Source organism: Triticum dicoccoides, chromosome 5B (genome assembly GCF_002162155.2).
Source record: "Triticum dicoccoides isolate Atlit2015 ecotype Zavitan chromosome 5B, WEW_v2.0, whole genome shotgun sequence".
Classification (NCBI taxonomy): Eukaryota; Viridiplantae; Streptophyta; class Magnoliopsida; order Poales; family Poaceae; genus Triticum; species Triticum dicoccoides.
The window spans coordinates 659,594,977-659,616,213 of record NC_041389.1 but is presented as its reverse complement, the minus strand read 5'-3'; the positions used below and the strand labels follow the sequence as shown (position 1 = coordinate 659,616,213).

Sequence of the window (21,237 nt, the reverse complement as noted above, 5' to 3'; positions counted from 1 at the left end):
CTCTCTCCTTCCCCCCAAATCCTAGTCCAACATGGAAAAGGGGGGGAGTCCTACTCCCGGTGGGAGTAGGACTCCTCCTGGCGCGCCCTCCTCCTGGCCGGCCGCACCCCCCTTGCTCCTTTATATACGGGGGCGGGGGGGGCACCCCAGAGACACAACAATTGATCCTTGAGATCTCTTAGCCGTGTGCGGTGCCCCCCCCCCCTCCACCATAGTCCTCGATAATATTGTGGCGGTGCTTAGGCGAAGCCTTGCGACGGTAGAACATCAAGATCGTCACCACGTCGTCGTGCTGACGGAACTCTTCCCTGACACTTTGCTGGATCGGAGTCCGGGGATCATCATCGAGCTGAACGTGTGCTAGAACTCGGAGGTGTCGTAGTTTCGGTGCTTGATCGGTCGGGCCGTGAAGACGTACGACTACATCAACTGCGTTGTTATAACGCTTCCGCTTTCGGTCTACGAGGGTACGTGGACACACTCTCCCCTCTCGTTGCTATGCATCACCATGATCTTGCGTGTGCGTAGGAAATTTTGAAATTACTACGTTCCCCAACAGGACCTTGGTGTGCGCAGGGATTCCCACTGGATGTGGACCATGGCGGCGAGGTGTTGGCCTTCCGCGCAGGTGGTGGCCGGCTAGCCACGCTACAGTCTATGCCTTGCGGTGGTGATTAAGATCCGATCGGCCGTATGGTGATGACTACAAAATACTGCAGTGACTTCCTACGGCTCCACGACGACGATGGTCATCGAAAGGTTGGGAGGGGTTATGTCTCCTAATTCGGTGGTTGACTTCGATGGTGAGTTTTAAATTATATAGGACGGCTTGACGCAGAGGGATGGTTGTGCAGTGGAGACGGTCACATTGCATATAGCAGATGGAATTGCAGAAAAGTGGTAACGGCAACACGTGGGTGACTTCCATAATGGTGCTACTCGAGCACCCGGTCTTGAGCTCCGGGGCAAAATCTTAGGTCAGACCCGAGTGGTTATACCTCGCAACTGCGACGCTTTTCTTACGTCGTTACCTTCTTGAAGGCATTGCTTGGATTGGCTCAGACTGATCTTCAGGGTGAAAATCTAGACTATGGCCTTGTGGTTGGATCCGGTGAGGCGGCGTCTAAGTGTCGCTTCCTTCCGGAAGGCGTTGCCGTTGAAGAACCTCATTGTCCATGTGGTGTCATGAGATGGTTAGTGCGGATATGGTCATTGTTGTAGCTTGTCGATCGCAAATCTGATCGCCTTGGTTTTTCTTTTCCTTTTTCCTCACCTTTGCATAGCTTTGGTCTTCAATGACTTGACATGTTGTCGGGCTGCTGTGTGCATCTTAGTTATGCAGAGATCGGGTGTGTGCTCATTATGCTACGTATCTTCTTTATGGTCCATTTTGAGCTAATAAAATCCATAAAAAAAACTTGCTTAGTGTCGCTTCTTTGGAGGCTTGATTTATGTTAGAAGCTAAATAAGATTACAAGACATCTTCACCTGATGTCCCCACGCGTTATGCTGCCGAATTTTTTTGTGAGGGTTTGCCGTCAAAATTTTGGCCTTGTTTGTAATGAAGCGAAAACTTTAGGGTGTTTTGTGTAAAATGTTAGGGTCTTGGCTGTGAGACTTTGTTATTTCGTGAGAATGAAAAAATTAAAATTAGTTAATTCGCTTTAAAGAAGAAAGAAAGTAAAAAAAAACAATTAATTCACTTTGAAGAAAGAGAGATCAATCAGGGGGAAAAGGGTTGGACAACAAGTGCGTGCACGCTTGAGTCGTATGTATGTTTGTTGGCAAAAAACTTGGTTCGTTGATCTGAGCGCGTGAGCAAAGAAAACGACATCTTCTCCTAAACGCAGAAACAAATTCCATCGTAAGTTGGCTCACGCGCGCTCGGCAACTCGGCTGAAAAATGGAGCAGAGTAATTTTTTCGCCTTGGCCCTGGAAATGGAGAAATGGAGCGACAAATTTTCCATTGCGATTGGAACTGCACCTGCACCTGCACGTCGGTAGAAAACATTAACCAAAATGCACTTGCATGCATCCCCGCTCACCAAGTCAAGTCAGACGTAGTGGTTCGTCAAAGTAAAAAAAGTCAAGGTAGGCGCGGTGTGGCCATTACTCTAGCGGGTCATAGACCTCCAGGGTGCAGCCAGCAACCCCACCTACAGGCTTCCCTGCTGCAGAGTCACAGCCTTCCTCATGTCAAGGGCTAGTGAATAGTGATTCAGCTAGTACTCCCGAGTACAGGGGCGGAGACAGGGGGGGTGCGAGCAGGGGTCAGACACCCCCATTGCCTCGCCCCCCTAAGGGCATCTCCAACAGGTTGTATGTTAGTCTTGTTGGTAAAATATCCATATCATCAACCAACAAGCTATCATACAACTATTCCAATGGGTTGTATGTAAGATGTCCAATAGATGGTGAGAAAATAAATGTGATTGCTCTCTATTTCACCTTGGAGCTTGTGCAAAGGTTGTTGGTTAATCTACATACAACTTTGCTCTCTCTCCACATTTAACACATGCCACATCATCACTATGTCCTAGGTGGCAAATTTACCAACACCTATCTTACAACTATTGGAGACGCCCTAATAGGTTTCGTTAGGTTCTAAGTATAGTAGTTTAGACATATATGTATATCTGGCTGACCTGTCGACTGTCGTATAGTCGTAGTTATACGTTTATTTAGCGCTAATGGCCTAGCATGCCAACTTCCCAACCCAAAGGCCCAAAGCATCGCTGATCGCTAGGTTATACATAGGCGTCAGGATTACATCCGGCCGTCAGATCGAGTAGTTAATTTGCTATCCTTTCCATTATTATGTACGTGGCTACTGGCTTCTAGCTAGGTCTACTAGTTCCCTACGTTCTTGCGCCGTCGCCCGTCGCAGCGTCCCTTCTCGGCGTTCTCGCGGCTTCCGCCGTTGTGGTTGTGGTTGTGGGCGTTTGATGAAGAGGCGGCGGTGCCCCGATCGCGTTGTAGTTTACATTTTGAGACGGACTATATGGAACACCACTACGTGTTTGGTTCGGCTGCTGGTAACGCAAACGGCAAGGACGATGCTGGGCCCTGGGCGTCGGCCAATCGATCGCGTGCCTGGGTCGGTCGCCTCGCCAGCCCCACCATCACCCTGCGCGCAGCCGTTCGATCACCCCATCTCACCCCTCTCAAGCTCAGAAGCGAACCGGTCGACCACCGGCAAGCCCAGCTCCACAGACGTCGTTGACTCCGGCGAGAAGCAACAATGGCGCGTGCCCTCCGGCTATCTCGCTCCGTCGACCTCGAGCTCATCGTTTGTGCATTTGTCCAGGAGGTTTTTTAGCAATTGAAGTGTGCATTGCGTAAGTTTTCGTACGTGTAGCATTGCTCTGCCGTATGTCATTGTCGACGTCCCTTCTCTCAGCCTCCACGACACAAATATGAATGTGATATTTGTGCGTGGATGAACTGTTTCGGGTAGCAACATTCTTATGCGAGTTGTGGTAATTCCTTGGGTGCGGGTTTTAAGGAGAGATACGTGAATAGGTTTGCAATCCAGTTAGGTACGTACGAATGCGAAAGATTAATAGTGGAGACCAATCCATTATTCAACCATGACTACAGTAGTAGCAGGGCAGGCGAAATACAGGTACTACTAGACCATGGAGGTGCGCGTTGCCGCACCCGTTCATCCTAAAAAAATAGAAACAATAAAGAAAGTTTGGATGATAAAAATATTTGATGAAATTTCATTGATTCAAATAACAATATTTTGATATAGTTGGCGTGGTATAATCATCAACCGATAATTAGAATTGATCCACAGATCACATAATTGCGTTTGTGTTCATGATTTTCCTGTTCAAACATTTTTTTCGATCATAGGGGCCACACGGCCCCCATTTTCATTACACAGCATACAAATCAAGTCTTATACAAACTTAACTTTCGATGCCTAACATATGCACCAGGAAGACCTACTCCTACATCTTGAGGCACTTCAAACTGCACCTACGGGATGCTACAGCGAAAGAACACTCCCAAAGCTCCGTCGCTCCATATGTTGCCTAACAATTTGCATCAGGGAGAAATAAACTCCTACAACCTGAAGATACCAGACTCTGCACCTACAGGGTGCTATAGCAAAAGAACAAGAGAGGATCATCGCAAATGCTACATCTTTCAACACTTGCTCAACAGAGTCTCCGTATAGCAGGGCCCCGGCCGTAAGCACACTTGAAGATGTCCCTCACTATCTGGACCTACCTCTTGGTCACTTCCTTAAGAGTTTTTTGCACTCCTCTTTTCTGTAGCACACCCCATGAATCCGACACAGAACATAAGGAGAAGATTATGTCAGTAGGATCTTTAGGTAAAGAACTTTGAAAGCAAGATTCACTTCTAGCTTTCCAGATCGACCACAACAAAGTAGCCGTACCAATAGCTATAACCACTCTATCTTTCCCTGTATAATATGGAAGCCAATTCTGGCAAAAGTCAAAGAATGATAGGGGTGTTTGGGGATTTCCCAAAGCACTCCCAACTACATTCCATAAAAACCGAGCAAAAGAGCAAGTGAAAAACAGATGATCAATACATTCATTGGCAACACAAAATTCACATTTGTTGGTGCCTTTCCAGCCTTTTTTACACAAGTTGTCCTTGGTCAGGATCCTCCCTTTGATAACTAACCATATAAAAGCCTTCATTTTCAAAGGTACCTTTAGTTTCCAGAGAAACTTAAAAGGGAACACTACTCTCCTAGCAATAATATATTGATAAAGAGATTTAACAGAGAACTGACCAGAGCAAAAAATGTACAAACTCCGATCTAAGAAAAAATAATCTAGAGACTATCTTCTGAAGCTAACATCTGCTCTTGCACATAGTCCAACTCTCAAGATGAGTTCTTGGTTGGAATGTCTCCAAATAATTGGCTATCTTCTCTATAGAACTACAGAATATATACATAGTTACCAAGATTTTTCCAATACAGTGAGTTGACATGGTTCCTATAAATTCCGTTCCTTGAATGGATTTTTTTCATTACTCCAACTGATTCAAGAAAAAGGACCACAACGTTTTGATTCCCTTATATAGTTTCATGACCCATTCCTTCAAGTCAGAATGTGTGAAGAAAATGGCAATCCAAATAAAATACTATCTTTGCAGGGAAAATTAGATATGTTACTCTCCGAAGTAGTCAAAGTATATGATGTGATGGCATGACATTTTGCATCATTTAACGGGAAAATATTTCATTGATAATTCTGTCATCGTCGTTTCTTCCCTTTCCACCTATAAGAATGTTGTCGGAAACGGAAAGGTACCTGCAGTACAAGTTTCGTCACAGTAGTTCTCTTCTCACACAAAATAGTTTCATCATAATATTACCACGAATAATTTTATCTTTTCAGATCGGTTTTGCCTACATGACCGACCATGAATTTATGTGTGTACAAGTAGAGAATAAACACTTCCTTCAAGCTGCAATCAACACATTGTTTTCAGCATAAATAAATAAATCATGGGAACAAAAGGGTCTCGAGGGAAAAACAAATTCATGTTGTACCAGATCTTCTGAAGGCAAGTGAAATTGGTACAAATGTTGAGCGATGGCTCCAGTTTGATCATTGGTTTCAAAATGTGATGGCTTACCCTTGGATTTAGCTCTCTATCTTTTGAGCACGGTTTGCAACCTGAAACTTTACTATCAGGAACTTGACATAAGGTTGGACTTTTCCAATATCAGGTGCTCCGTTCTTCAGTCTTCACTTGTTTGATGATTCTGTTCTAAATTACGCAAACTCTGAAACCTGCTAAAAGGCAAATCAGAAAAGGCATATTAAAAGATCGAACAGGGTTCTAAGAAAACACTGAAAGAGCTCAACGAGGAGTGAAGCAACAGGGGTGGACCAACATAAAACCCAAAAAAAGAAAGGAAAGTCAAGTGGACATGTTGGTCACCGCTTGACAACTCTTTGTATCATCGCCAAGCCACTCCCTGCTCCTAGATGACAGATTATACATTGAACAATTCGTCTCCTCATCTATGGGAAACAGGGAACAACATGGAGGCCCATGCACGCCGAGGAAAGCTGGAGAAGGACACTGACAGCGTGGGTCGGTGCCGCATGGTTGAAACTAAGCAGCTCGCGGACCAGATCCAGAGGAGACGATCGCCGTATTGGTGAAAAGAAGAAAGGACCTAGGCTGATTCATAAGTCGAGGATCTGAGGAGATGAGCAGAACAACAGCCACATATCGCGTCGCGGCAGCGCTGAGGAACGCATGAAGAACGCCGGTTCCGGAGAGACGAAGAGGCAAGGGATGAACGCTATGGGCCTCAACCATCCATTTTTGGGCCTACGTAGGTTGTCCCGTTCAGCCGGCCTGATTAATGAGAGGATTCCCAGATCGCTATGCGGAGCAGCGGCCTGCTACGGTGAGCCAAAACGACCATAGGCACCTTGTGGCAGGATAGACCCATCTCGAACGTCATTAGCCTGATCTGACGGCCAGAAATATTAAATCGCTGTGAGGGGTTCTAGGTAGCTGTGTTATACTGTTTAGCAATTTATTCAGCCATGAACTCCTCCATCGAACACTTCGTGCCATCACTTCACGCCACCCGCGTGCATGCGTCGGACCATCAGTTCGCCCGCCGATCGGTCGCTCACTGTATCCTGCATGCATGCAAATGCGCCATGTGAATCAACAAGTTTGACGATCGAGCTAGCATTTTTCCATGCATGCAAAATCCCCAGTGCACTCCGCAAGTGGTGCGAGGGCTTACTTGTCGCAGTCGGTGTGGGGGCTGACGGGGATGGAGATGCCGAGCTTGCAGAGCGCGGGTAGCTGCCGGGCGCGGTCCGGGAGCACGCCGAAGGACGGGCCGGACTGCTCCAGGCACCTGCAGAGCGCGCGCCGCGCGCCTGGCGTGCCCGCCGTCCTCCGCAGCCCCTGCGCGCCGCGGCAGCAGCTCTCGCTCGGCGCCCCGGCGACGGCGCCCACCAGGAACGACCCGCACGGGATCAGCGCGCTCACCGCGTCCCCGCACGACACCTCAGCCGCCGCCTCGGCGACCAGCACGTCGGCTGCCAGCGCTGCCATGGCAGCCGCGAGGAGCATCACCACGACGAGGATGGCATTGGCCCTACGAGTGCTAGGCGCCATCGTGCTGTACTCTACGCTCTCGACGAACGATGCGTGGGCTGGAGAGAGTGCTGTAGACATATGTATAGGGCGAGGAGGTCAGGAAGGTTGGTGGAGCACCTGAATGCGCCATGCCGCTCGCCGCGTACTCGTTGCCGCTTTGGGTGCTCTTCTCGTAACCGCTCCCCGGAGGCTTATTAAATCGGAGACCCTGATCGAGTAGAAGGCGCTCGCCGGCCTACTCAATGAGCGCCGCACTGTGCCGGTGCAACTGCAACGCCCACCTTGGCTTAATTGATCTGCTGCCAATGGAGTATTCATAACGATCTCAGTGCGCCAGCTCGCGTCAGCTTTTCCGCGCTTCTCGTGCAAGTGAGCGTACCTTGTGTAGCTGTTCTTTGTCATACATTCATCGGCGATTCAGAACACTTGGCTTTTCCTTACCATTTATTACCCCATCAGAACCATAATATAAGAGCGTTTGACTGTTAAAAACGCTCTTATATTATAGGACACTAGTATCAAAAACGCTCTTGTATTATGGAATGAATAGAGTCCTCCTTACCCCATTACAATTTATACGGGCATACGGCCTATAAATTTTGGGGGCACTGATGAACTGGCCCTAATTTTGGCCGGTCACATCCCAGACGTCCATAGCATAACCCTCAGGTACAACAGTAACACACGATCGACAGAGAAATCATAATCCTTATCAGTAACACAGATAAGTGAAGTAGTAAAAGTAGGGTCATATTTCATTCTAGCATTCAAAAAAATTTCTTTCAGCTTAACTAACAGTTTTTTAAGATTATATCTATCATTGCAAGCAACAAAGTCTCTATCAGTTTCTTCATCCATAACATAACCCTCAAGTACAACATGCAATTCATATTTAGGGGGAGAATCTTCATCATCGCTTTCATTAATATCATCAGTTTCAATAATTTCATTCTCTCTAACCCTAGCAATTCACCTAATGTCACAGTATTATCAAATAGAGAAGTAGTATCATCATAAGCATCATGCATAGCAGAAGTGGCATCATCAATAACACGCGACATATCAGAATCATAGCAGGTGCATGTGTAGGTGTCGCAAATTTACTCATAACAGAAGGAGAATCAAGTGCAGAGCTAGATGGCAATTCCTTACCTTCCCTCGTAGTAGAGGGAAAAAACTTGGTTCTTTCATCTTTCAAGTTCCTCATAGTGATCAACAGATATAAATTCCAAGTGACTCGAAGAATAGAGCTATACTCCCCGGCAACGACGCCAGAAAAAGGTCTTGATAACCCACAAGTATAGGGGATCGCAACAGTTTTCAAGGATAGAATATTCAACCGAAATTTATTGATTAGACACAAGGGGAGCCAAAGAATATTCTCAAGTATTAGCAGTTGAGTTGTCAATTCAACCACACCTGAAATACTTAATATCTACAGCAAAGTATTTAGTAGCAAAGTAGTATGGAAGTAACGGTAACGGCGGCAAAAGTAACAGTAGCAGTTTTGTAGCAATCGTAATAATGGCAACAAAGAAGCAACTAGCAAAGATCAATATGTGAAAAACTCGCAGGCAATGGTTCAATGATGGATAATTATGCCGGATGCAATTCATCATGCAATATAACATAGTGTGACACAGAACTAGCTCCAGTTCATCAATGTCATGTAGACATGTATTCCGAATATAGTCATATGTGCTTATGGAAAAGAACTTGCATGACATCTTTTGTCCTACCCTCACATGGCAGCAGGGTCCTATTGGAAACTAAGGAATATTAAGGCCTCCTTTCAGTAGAGTACCGGACCTAAGCATTAACACTTAGTGAATACATGAACTCCTCAAACTACAGTCATCACCGGGAGTGGTCTCGATTATTGTCACTTCGGGTTGCCGGATCATAACATATAGTAGGTGACTATTGACTTGCAAGATAGGATCAAGAACTCACATATATTCATGAAAACATAATAGGTTCAGATCTGAATGTTGGAGATATGCCCTAGAGGCAATAATAAAATGGTTATTATTGTATTTCCTTGTTCATGATAATTGTTTATTATTCATGCTATAATTGTATTGACCGAAAACCGCAATACATGTGTGAATACATAGACCACAACATGTCCCTAGTGAGCCTCTAGTTGACTAGCTCGTTGATCAACAGATGGTCATAGTTTCCTTACCATGGACATTGGATGTCATTGATAACGGGATCACATCATTAGGAGAATGATGTGATGGACAAGACCCAATCCTAAGCATAGCACAAGATCGTGTAGTTCGTTTGCTAAAAGCTTTGCTAATGTCAAGTATCATTTCCTTAGACCATGAGATTGTGCAACTCCCGGATACCTAGAAATGCTTTGGGTGTGCCAAACGTCACAACGTAACTGGGTGGCTATAAAGGTGCACTATGGGTATCTCCGAAAGTGTCTGTTGGGTTGGCACGAATCGAGACTGGGATTTGTCACTCCGTGAGACGGAGAGGTATCTCTGGGCCCACTCGGTAATGCATCATCATAATGAGCTCAATGTGACTAAGTAGTTAGTCACGGGATCATGCATTGCGGAACGAGTAAAGTGACTTGCCGGTAACGAGATTGAACAAGGTATTGGGATAACGACGATCGAATCTCGGGCAAGTAACATACCGATTGATAAACGGAATTGTATACGGGATTGCTTGAATCCTTGACATCGTGGTTCATCCGATGAGATCACCGTGGAACATGTGGGAGCCAACATGGGTATCCAGATCCCGCTGTTGGTTATTGGCCAGAGAGCTATCTCGGTCATGTCTGCATGATTCCCGAACCCGTAGGGTCTACACACTTAAGGTTCGGTGACGCTAGAGTTGTTATGGGAAATAGTGTGTAGTTACCGAATGCTGTTCCGAGTCCCGGATGAGATCCCGGACGTCACGAGGAGTTCCGTAATGGTCCGGAGGTAAAGATTTATATATGGGAAGTCCTATTTTGGCCACCGGAAAATGTTCGGGATTTTTTGGTATTGTACCGGGAAGGTTCTAGAAGGTTCCGGAGTGGGGCCCACCTGCATGGGGGGACCCACATGAACGTGGGTAGTCGGGACAAGGCCCCACACCCTTGGTCAAGGTGCACCAAGATCCCCCCTTAAAAGGAATAAGATCATATCCCGAAGGGATAAGATCAAGATCCCTAAAAAGGGGGGATAACAATCGGTGGGGAAGGAAATGATGGGATTTCTTTCCTCCCACCTTTGCCAATGCCCCAATGGACTTGGAGGGCAAGAAACCAGCCCCCTCCACCCCTATATATAGTGGGGAGACGCATGGGAGCTTCACCCTTGCCCCTGGCGCAGCCCTCCCCCTCTCCAACTCCACCTCCTCCTCGGTAGTGCTTGGTGAAGCCCTGCCGGAGAACTGCAAGCTCCACCACCATGCCGTCGTGCTGCTGGATCTCTCCCTAAACTTCTCCTCTCCCCTTGCTGGATCAAGAAGGAGGAGACGTCCCTGGGCTGTACGTGTGTTGGACGCGGAGGCGCCGTCCGTTCGGCGCTAGATCAGATCTTCCGCGATTTGAATCGTCGCGAGTACGACTCCATCAACCGCGTTCTTGTAATGCTTCCGCTTAGCGATCTTCAAGGGTATGAAGATGCACTCCCTATCTCTCTTGTTGCTAGAATCTCCATAGATTGATCTTGGTGATGCGTAGAAAATTTTGAATTTCTGCTACGTTCCCCAACAGTGGCATCATGAGCTAGATCTATTGCGTAGATTCTATGCACGAGTAGAACACAAGTTGTTGTGGTCGTTGATTTTGTTCAATATGCTTACCGTTACTAGTCCTATCTTGTTTCGACGGTATTGTGGGATGAAGCGGCCCGGACCGACCTTACACGTACACTTACGTGAGATAGGTTCCACCGACTGACATGCACTTGTTGCATAAGGTGGCTAGCGGGTGTCAGTCTCTCCCATTTTAGTCGGATCGGATTCGACGAAAAGGGTCCTTATGAAGGGTAAATAGCAATTGGCATATCACGTTGTGGTTTTGCGTAGGTAAGAAACGTTCTTGCTAGAAACCCATAGCAGCCACGTAAAACATGCAAACAACAATTAGAGGATGTCTAACTTGTTTTTGCAGGGTATGCTATGTGATGTGATATGGCCAAGAAGGATGTGATGAATGAAATATATGTGATGTATGAGATTGATCATATTCTTGTAATAGGAATCACGACTTGCATGTCGATGAGTATGATAACCGGCAGGAGCCATAGGAGTTGTCTTTATTTATTGTATGACCTGCGTGTCACTGAATAACGCCATGTAATTACTTTACTTCATTGCTAAACCGTTAGCCATAGTAGTAGAAGTAATAAGTTGGCGAGACAACTCCATGGAGACACGATGATGGAGATCACGATGATGGAGATCATGGTGTCATGCCGGTGACGATGATGATCATGGAGCCCCGAAGATGGAGATCAAAAGGAGCAAAATGATATTGGCCATATCATGTCACTATTTCATTGCATGCGATGTTTATCATGTTTATGCATCTTATTTGCTTAGAACGACGGTAGTAAATAAGATGATCCCTCATAATAATTTCAAGAAAGTGTTCCCCCTAACTGTGCAACGTTGCGAAAGTTCGTTGTTTCAAAGCACCACGTGAAGATCGGGTGTGATAGATTCTAACGTTCACATACAATGGGTGTAAGACAGATTTACACATGCAAAACACTTAGGTTGACTTGACGAGCCTAGCATGTACAGACATGGCCTCGGAACACGAGAGACTGAAAGGTCGAACATGAGTCGTATAGTAGATACGATCAACATGAAGATGTTCACCGATGATGACTAGTCCGTCTCACGTGATGATCGGACACGGCCTAGTTGACTCGGATCATGTATCACTTAGATGACTAGAGGGATGTCTATCTGAGTAGGAGTTCATTAGATGAACTTAATTATCATGAACAAAGTCAAAAGGTCTTTGCAAATTATGTCGTAGCTCGAGCTTTAGTTCTACTATTTTATATATGTTCCTAGAGAAAATTTAGTTGAAAGTTGATAGTAGCAATTATGAGGAATGGGTCCGTAAACTGAGGATTGTCCTCATTGCTGCGTAGAAGGCTTATGTCCTTAATGCACCGCTCGGTGTGCTGAACCTCGAACGTCGTCTGTGGATGTTGCGAACATTTGACATACATGTTTTGATAACTACGTGATAGTTCAGTAATGTTAAACGCTTTAGAATTGAGTCACCGAAGATGATTTCAAAATGTCGCGAAACATATGAGATGTTTCGAGGGCTGAAATTTGGATTTCAGGCTTGTGCCCACGTCAAGAGGTATAAGACCTCCGTCGATTTTCTTAGCCTGCAAACTAAGGGAGAAAAGCTCAATCGTTGAGCTTGTGCTCAGATTGTCTGAGTACAACAATCACTTGAATCGAGTGGGAGTTGGTCTTCCAGATGAGATAGTGATGTTTCTCCAAAGTCATTGCCATCAAGCTGCTAGAGCTTCATGATGAACTATAACATATCAGGGATAGATATGATGATCCTTGAAATATTCGCGATGTTTGACGCCGCGAAAATAGAAATCAAGAAGGAGCATCAATTGTTGATGGTTGGTGAAACCACTAGTTTCAAGAAGGGCAAGGGCAAGAAGGGATACTTCATGAAATGGCAAATCAGTTGCTGCTCTAGTGAAAAAACCCAAGGTTGAACTCAAACCCGAGACTAAGTGCTTCTGTAACAAGGGGAACGGTCACTGGAGCAGAATTACCCTAGATACTTGGTAGATAAGAAGGCAGGCAAGGTCGACAGAAGTATATTGGATATAAATTATATTAATGTGTACTCTACTAGTACTCCTAGTAGCACCATGGTAATAGATACCGGTTCAGTTGCTAAGTGTTAGTAACTCGAAATAAAAGGCTACGAAATAAACGGAGACTAGCTAAAGGCGAGGTGACGATATGTGTTGGAAGTATTTCCAAGGTCGATGTGATCAAACATCGCATGCTCCCTCTACCATCAGGATCGGTGTTAAACGTAAATAATTGTTATTTGGTGTTTGCGTTGAGCATAGACATGATTGGATTATGTCTATCGCAATACGGTTATTCATTTAAGGAGAATAATGGTTACTCTGTTTATTTGAATAATACCTTCAATGGTCTTGCACGTAGATTTTATTCTTATGTGTGTTACTATTAATGTATATTACTACTTGATATCCACACATGTGATGGACATGGGACACCGGATCATTTTTGTCCTGGGTCCGCCCCTACGCGCGAGCACATCGATCGATCGTGTCAGAAGAACATCTCTCACCGGAAAAGAAAGGAATTTCTCTATGACAGAGCAGAGCAACGCGCACGTACTGGCACGGAGTTGTGTCGGCAGCGCGGAGGCGGAGGCCGAGGAAGAGGACGGAGTCATGCTGGACACCGTAGCCGGCGAGCGTCCGGTTGTCGTCGTCGAGGTGGCAGCCGGCAAAGAAGAGGCGCTGCATGGCCACGGGGACGCGCTCCCGGGCCATGACCATGCCCTTGGCCTGCGCCACGGTCGTGGTCGCGCCGTCCACGTCCAGCGCCACCCGGTCCCCCCGCAGCGTCCACACCATGATCCTCATTTCCACGACCGATGGACCTCAGAACGTCTGTCTCAATCAAATCAAATGAATCTCTTCATGATGGGAAAGAAACGAGTTTGTAGCTAGAGAAAGAAAAGAAGAGAGGGGAATCGGATGCGCAGGGAGGGTTTTGGCTGGCCATGCCATGGGAAAGATGGCGCGAGGGAATAAAGCGATCCCGACGATGATGGCCTCGGGCGCCAATGCGAAGGCAAGTATTTTTCCATCTCTCCAGCTCCATGAGCCCCGTTTGTTTTAAAAATCCAACAATTGCATTTCAAAGTTTCAAAAAATTGTGAAAAAGGTTCACACCGTCATATGAATGCATGTTACATGTGTGCAATTTTTCGTGAGAAAATACATTGACACGCGAGCTACATACACAAAAAGTGAAAACCGCTACTATGTTTTTTAGTCAGCAGTACATGCACTTTTCATGTTTTCAAAATCGCAAATTTGTCATGTGTTGTGTAGCTCGCCTATCAATGTATTTTCTTATGAAAAATTTCACACAAGTAGTATGCATCCATATGTGAATGTGCATTCTTTTCGGAAATTTTTGAAACTCTGGAAGGTGATTTTTGAGTATTTTTCCCCAAAAACACGCACCATGAATCTCAACCACCAAAAGGCTGCACAGCTATACTTGTCTGCTAATATTGAGTCGTCTCGGGGTTACTTGTTTCACGGTCGATGTCGGGGGTTGGATACGACATATGCCAAAGGATGGCTTATCATGCTGGGAGCGAGTAGAACGTCGCCGGTGCCTGGAAGAGGGATGAGGCGAAGACATGCACGCCGGCGGAACTTACCCAGCTTCAGGGCTCTCCTAGGAGATAACACCCCTACTACTGCTCTGCGGGGTCTCCGCATGATCACTAAGGCAAGGTGACTACAATGGTGCTTCTGGAGCTGTTTCGGGAGGCAGGACAGGGCAAGGCTAGCTCTCTCCTCCCTGTGCTATCTGGTCTATCTCTATTCAGGGCCGAACCCTTTGCATGGGTGCCCTGGGGGGTTTATATAGGCCTACCCCCCGGGGGTACAATAGTAATCCGGCTGGGCGCGGGTCCCAGCCGTCTGTCTCTCAAGCCACCGTCCTTCCCGCCGGCTTCTAGGGCCCGCCGACTGGCGGGTCCCGCGGACAGGCTTGATACTGTAGCGGCACTCCTGATGATGCAGGCTCGGTCATTGGGTCGTGGCAACAGTGCCGCCGTCTATCAGGCGATCACTGTCGCCATTCCCCATCCTATCTGGTTAATGGCTCGTGGGGCCCTCGGGAGGAGTCGGCCGACTCCAGGGAGGCCGACTCCCACATGTCCGTCTTCGGGGCGCCCAGGCCGCCTTCGGCCCACCCACTGACAGGTGGCCCTGCCGCCTTCGGGTCGTACAGGCCGGCGTCATGGGCACAGTGTACTGCGCACTGTGGCTGAGGTTAGGGCAGGCATGGCAACAGTGCCGCGCCTCATCGGAGATCTTCCAGCGATACGGCTCACTATAGCCATGCCGGCCCTTCGTAAGCAGGGGGGAACGGCCACGCCGTGACCGTACCCCGCATCGTACTTCGTGATGAGGGAGGAGTCACGGGCCGACTCTCCAGAGTCGGCCTCTCTGGAGGTCGCCAGCTTGAAGTCGGCTTGTCTTGGAGTCGTCGTCTGGGACTCGGCTTGTCTTGGGGTCGCCGTCTGGGACTCGGCCTGAGGGGCACGGCCTGCCCCGATGTCTTGAAAGGTCCTGGAACACGGGTTAGCCTACCCGTGGCCCATTACTCCGACAGTAATCCCCGAAGCTGGTGGAGCCCTGCGGATGCTGCATTGTGGGGCTTCAACAGTTTTAACCTTCCAGGAGCGGACTCTGGAACTCGGCTGCCGTCTTCCCTTGGGCCGACTGTCGAGAGTCGGATGTTTAGCAAAGAGCCGTAGCTCGAAAGTCGCGGCGGGAAATCAGGCGGCGTGCCTGATACGCTTCCCCGCAGCCATCAGGGCGGTCCAATCGCGTGGCGCCATGTGGAGAGGACAGTCTGCCTGCCCACGCGCGTGACGGGACGGGCCGTCAGGCGGGTCCCGCCACTACCGTTCCTCGGCATACGAACGGATCCGTTGCGGCCGTGGACGGTTGGTTTTCCCACGTCGTTACTGCACGCAGTAACTTCGTGGTATAAATCATGGGGCGGCGTGGGGCATCGTGCGCAGTTAATCCCACGCCCGCCCCCTTGGCTTCTCAGCCCACAGGGCTATAAGTAGGCGGGGGGGAGCGGAGCGGCACAGCACGTGTGCCCCTCTTCCCCGCTCCCCCACCTCATCTTGCCTTCTCTCCCTCCTGCCTCCGCCGTCGAGCAATAACACTCCACAGCACGGTGATGAGCTCTTCCTCCGCCGCGGCCCCCGCCGTGCGCTCCGGCGTGTGGGACGGCTCGGAGGTAGAAGAAGAACACATCGAGTTCCTCTGCCGGACACGCCGTCTCCCCAGCGTGGACCTCGTGCGCGCCCGTGCCGCGCCGGAGGGGGAGATCCGGCCGGCGCCGGAGGAGGGCAAGCGGGTCATCTTCCGCTCGCACCTCATGCGCGGCCTGGGGCTGCCGGCGAGCGGCTTCTTCCGCTCGTTCTTGGAGTTCCACAGCCTTCAACCGCACCACCTCACTCCAAACACGGTGGTGTTGCTCTCCGCCTTCGCCACTCTGTGCGAAGGTTTCCTCGGCGTTCCCCACCATCGAGTTGTGGGGAGAATTCTTCTCTTCTAAGCTCGACACGCACGTCGCCGGTGTGCCGGCTCAGTGCGGCGCCTACATCGCGGTGCGGCGCTCGACGGCCGACAACCCCTTTCCTCCCATCACGTTGATCAAGTCGGTGAAGATGTGGCAGCGCTCGTACTTCTACGTGAAGAACCTCGCTTCCGACGGCGACTGGGTCAACCTGCCGCCTTACAACGCCGCCCCCCTAACTGGGAGGCTCCCCAGCTGGTCTCACCGAGTCAAGTCGCTGACTCTCGCCAAAGCCGCCGCCGTAGCGCGACTCCGAGTCTTGATACAGTCGGAGGGTCTCATCGGGGCCGACTTGCTGGCCGCCTTCGTGGCGCGCCGAGTTCTCCCGCTCCAAGGTTGGCCTCACCTGATCTGTCAGATGAGCGGCCTCCGAGACCCAAGTCGGATGAGCACCAAGGAGATGCCCCGCAAGGAGGTGGCGAACTTGGTGAACCATATCGCGCACTGCGAGTTCGAGGAGGACTGGCAGTTCGGCAAGGATCCATACTCGCGCGACAACCCCCCACCAGTGGTAAGTCGCGTCCCCTTATTGTTTTGTCTTCCTTGCGGCCGACTCCGGCTTCTGACTCTTGTTGGTTTCTTCTGAGCCAGAATCCTCTTATGCAACCCGCAGCCGGCACCACGAGACAGCCCCGCGAGTATGTTCCCGACCGTGCGGAGAGCGACGTCGACAATCCCGACTTGGGGGCGGCGGCGATGGAAGCTGACGCCGAAGGCGGGGGAGAAGGAGCGAAAGGCGACTTCAGGCCCTCGGCCACCTTCGTCGACTGGCCTGATGACGACGCCGAAGGGGAGGTCGCCCCGCGCCACTAGCCGAAGGTCGGTGCCTCCGCCGGCCAAGGCGGTTTGAAGAGGTGTCACGCCGGGCCGAGTGCGCCTGGCGGCAAGTTGAAGAAGATAAAGGGGGCGGCTGCTGCGACTAGACGGGTGGAGGCGGCCGCGAAGGCCAACCGCTTCCGAAGGGAAGTGAGAAGGCCGCCGTTAGTCTCTGCGTAAGTCTTTACGCTTTTTTATTTCCTTTGTTGAATCTTGTCCGAGTTTTCTTTTATGCTCCCTCTGCTCTTCTTCAGGGCCCCTCTTTCCCTTGAGAGAGTCGCCATCCCCTCCGTCATGGGGTCGGCAGAGACGTCCGCCAACACTCGGCGGGCCGACCCTGCCGCCGACCTCCGAGAGGCGACGGAGCGAAATGCGCGGGAGAAGCGCGAGGAGGAGGAGGCCGAACGTCTGGAGAAGGCGGAGGCCGACAGGGCGGCCGCCTCCGACCAAAAGAAGCTGGAGGACGCCGAAGCCGCCCTTGCGGCGAGACGGCATGCCGAGGAGGTCGCGCGTCGCCGATCGGCGATGCTCGTCCCCCCACTGTCGTCTGCACCGCCGCCTCCGGAGTTCACGGGGCAGACTGGAGAGGCCGGCACCGAGAACCCCGTCGTGGAGAAGGAGGGCGGCGAGGCTTCTATGTCGGACACTCTCGTGCCGCCACCGCCGCCTCCACCGCCGTCTGGAAGACCGCACGGCAAGCAGCCGGTGGGTCCGTTGGAGCCGCCGGTCATGGACGAGGCCGAGGCGCGGCTGCTTCTCCAAGTCGCCTCGCCGGTGCGCCGCCGTCTTGAGAGGGCGACCTCGGCGCCGCGACCTCGGGAGACCGGAGCTGCCAGCTCGGCAACCCTAGACGATGAGGCCACAAGCGCCGCACCCACCGGGTGGTTGCGCGGAGGCGGCACCGGGCCGCTAAATCAACTGCTTATGGAAGTCTAGGCGAAGCTGCGGGCCGAAGGCGACGCCCTTCAAGCCTGCACCAGAGCGCATCTGGCCGCACGAACGGCCGTCCGAGTAAGTTTCTTTCCCTTTTTGATTCTTGTTTTTTCTCTGTGGGGGCGCGCCAGCGCACCCATTGGGTGTAGTCCCCGAGTTCCAGGACGGCTGCTGAGCAGGCGGTTCGGAACTCCCTCTGACGAGTTCCAAATACTAACTTTGTCTTCAATGACTTATTGCAGGAGTATCACAACCTCCGCGCCACTGCCTTCAACCGTAATGTTGAGGAGTTAAGCAAGCGGGCTGCCGACTTGTCAGAAAACCGGAGTAAGTTCTTCTTCTTCGCGGGGGCGCGCTGGCGCACCCGCGGGCTGTAGTCCCCGAGATTCGGGCCGACTGCTGAGCAGTCGGGCCGGATCTTCCCGGCGATCTTCTTTGCTGGCGACTTATTTGTCTCTTCTTTCGTTCTTTAGGAGACAACACCGCTCTTCAGGAGCAGCTGGGCGAGGCCAATACCGCCCCTCGTGCCAAGGAGGAGGAGTGCGGCAAGCTTGCCGCGGAGCGCGATCTGCTGGCGGCGGAGCTGGCCGAGCAGAAGGAGCTGCTCAAGAAGGCGCAGGACAAGGCCGAGAAGAAGGAGGCTGCTCTCCTGGCCGAGTTCGAGAGCGAGCGCTCCTTCTGGACTGACAGGGAGGCGATGCTGACCTCCGGCTTCCACGAGATCGAGGATATCGTTGATGGTAAGTTTCTTTCGTTTCTTTGGGCTTTCGACTATGTGTCAGGCCGACCTCTGATTTTTCGACTTGCCTCTTTTTTGTCTTGGCAGACTTCTTCCCTGGTCACTCGCAGGCGGTCCCTCTGGCCATCGAGGCTGCTCGTTATGCGCGAACGGCAAACGGTGAGGAGATCGCCGCTAATGCCCCCCGAACCGTCGATGAGCAGCTCCTGAGCATTGAAGCCCGTCTTCGTCCGGCTCACCGGCTGATGCACCGTCTTCAGCGTGCCGGTGCCCAGGCGGTTGCCGCCCTGTGGCCAGGCACGCCGGCTCTGTGCACCGCCAACTGAACTGCCGACTGGCTGGAGGTCGCTGTCGGCCGTCTTGAGGCCTGGAAGGGCTCCTCGGCCCGGGCCGGAGCGCGCCGGGCCTTGGAGTTCGTCAAGGCATGGTATCCAGGGATGGACCTGGACCGTCTGGCCGCGTTCCGGTCAGAAGCCCAGGCCGAGCTGGAGTCCATGGAGGGCACCCTTATCGAGCGTGCGGCGGCCATCGCCGAGTACACGGACACCAGTGTCTTCGTCCCCGAGCGAGCTGAAGGCGGCGAGGAAGTGCCGCCAGAGTGGTTCGGGATGAACCCGGAGTATGGCGAGGACTCAGCGGAGGTGATCGACTCCAGCACCGAGGAGGAGGATGAGGCAGAGGACGAAGGCGAGGCGGAGGTGCCAGAAGACGGAGCAGGCGGCCAGCCTCAGCTCGACCGCGCCTCTAGCAACGAGCCGCGTCGAGAGAAGGCGACTGCTGCCGGAGGCGATCAAGACGAGACCGCCCAGCCGACTGCCCCGGCGCCTAACACCGCCGTCTCCTCCGATCCTCCGATCCCGGATGCCGCCTCCTAGGCTGCCTTTTTCGCCTCTGCTTGTCTGTCTTAGTAATCTTTTTGAAAACTTTGTTAGATTCGAACAATTCCACCAGTGGGGTGTATCTTGAACTTATATTCGAAGATTCGGCCAAGGGCCTATGTAAATATTTATCCGATTTCCGTCTTTCCTTGCTTACTACTCTTTAGGCTTTTCCCTTTGCCGCCTTGCTTTAGTCGCTGCCTTGCCAGTCGGACAGCCGCTCTGCGGACTGCCGCTGGGTCAAGTGCTTGGCTAGTTCGGGAAGTCAAGTACTTGGCCATTTAGAGTTTCTTTAGCAAGTCGGATAGAAAGCGACGGGCCGACTTCCCAAGAGTCAGCCGTCCTTGATAGAGGCTAATAAAGACGGCGAGCCGGCTACTCATGAGTCGGCTTTCTGCCTCAGAAATGCTGGAGGCCGTCTTACGCTATGTTCGTGCTTTTAGGTCCTTAGCCATTTTTCGTGCGGGCGTCCATTCTTCCTCACTCCTGTTCGCCTCACAGTCGCTCTGCGAGCTGCGGCTTTGCCAGGAGGCGGATTGGGCACCGCTCACTACTTGTCTGACTGCGGGAAGCTCCTCATAGCGCAAGGCGGCGAGTCCCCGGGCCGACTAGTCTGGCCCGGTGCCAAGCGGCTTGTAATGAAAGTAATGTTCTCGAAGGCATAATTCTTATCATACAGATAACAAAAAAGGGCAATCCCCGAGCTCGTCTCGGGGGGCCCAAAGTCTTAGTACTTTAATACAAAGGGGTAGTGTGATACATACTGCATCAACTGTAAAATCTTTGAAGAAGATTTGCATTCCACGGGCGCTCTGTCTCTTTGCCGGAGTCGTCCCTCTTGCGCGCTCGGGGCTTCTGAGCGTCGATCAGATAGTAGGCGTCGTTTCCTAGCACCTTGCTGATGATGAAGGGGCCTTCCCAAGGTGCCGACAGCTTGTGCTGGCCGGCTGTTCGCTGGATCAGCCGGAGCACAAGGTCGCCTTCTTGGAAAGATCTTGTCCTGACCTTCCTGTTGTAGTATCGACGCAGACTCTGCTGGTAGATGCTGGACCGGATGAGTGCCAACAGCCGGCCTTCTTCCAGCAGATCGACGTCGTCTTGACGTGCTTCTTCTGCTTCTTCCTCGGTGTACATGGTGACTCGCGGGGAGTCGAACTCTATGTCCGTTGGGATGACGGCTTCGGCACCATAGACGAGGAAGAAGGGTGTGAAGCCGGTTGACTTGTTTGGAGTCGTGCGCAGACTCCAGAGGACGGCCGGCAGGTCCTCAAGCCAACAGCCGACAGATCGCTCCAGCGGGACGACGAGTCGAGGCTTGATGCCGGATAAGATGAGGCCAT

At 50.9% G+C, this 21,237-nt stretch overlaps 1 protein-coding gene across 1 annotated transcript; it reads right to left on the bottom strand.

Moving 5' to 3' along the window:
• Nucleotides 1–6,769: 6,769 nt before the first annotated feature.
• On the bottom strand, nucleotides 6,770–7,257 carry LOC119312411 (non-specific lipid-transfer protein A-like). The gene has a single exon (XM_037588142.1). The coding sequence runs from the start codon at nucleotides 7,211–7,213 to the stop codon at nucleotides 6,770–6,772; it is 444 nt and encodes a 147-aa protein (XP_037444039.1). The 5' UTR covers nucleotides 7,214–7,257.
• Nucleotides 7,258–21,237: the final 13,980 nt, after the last annotated feature.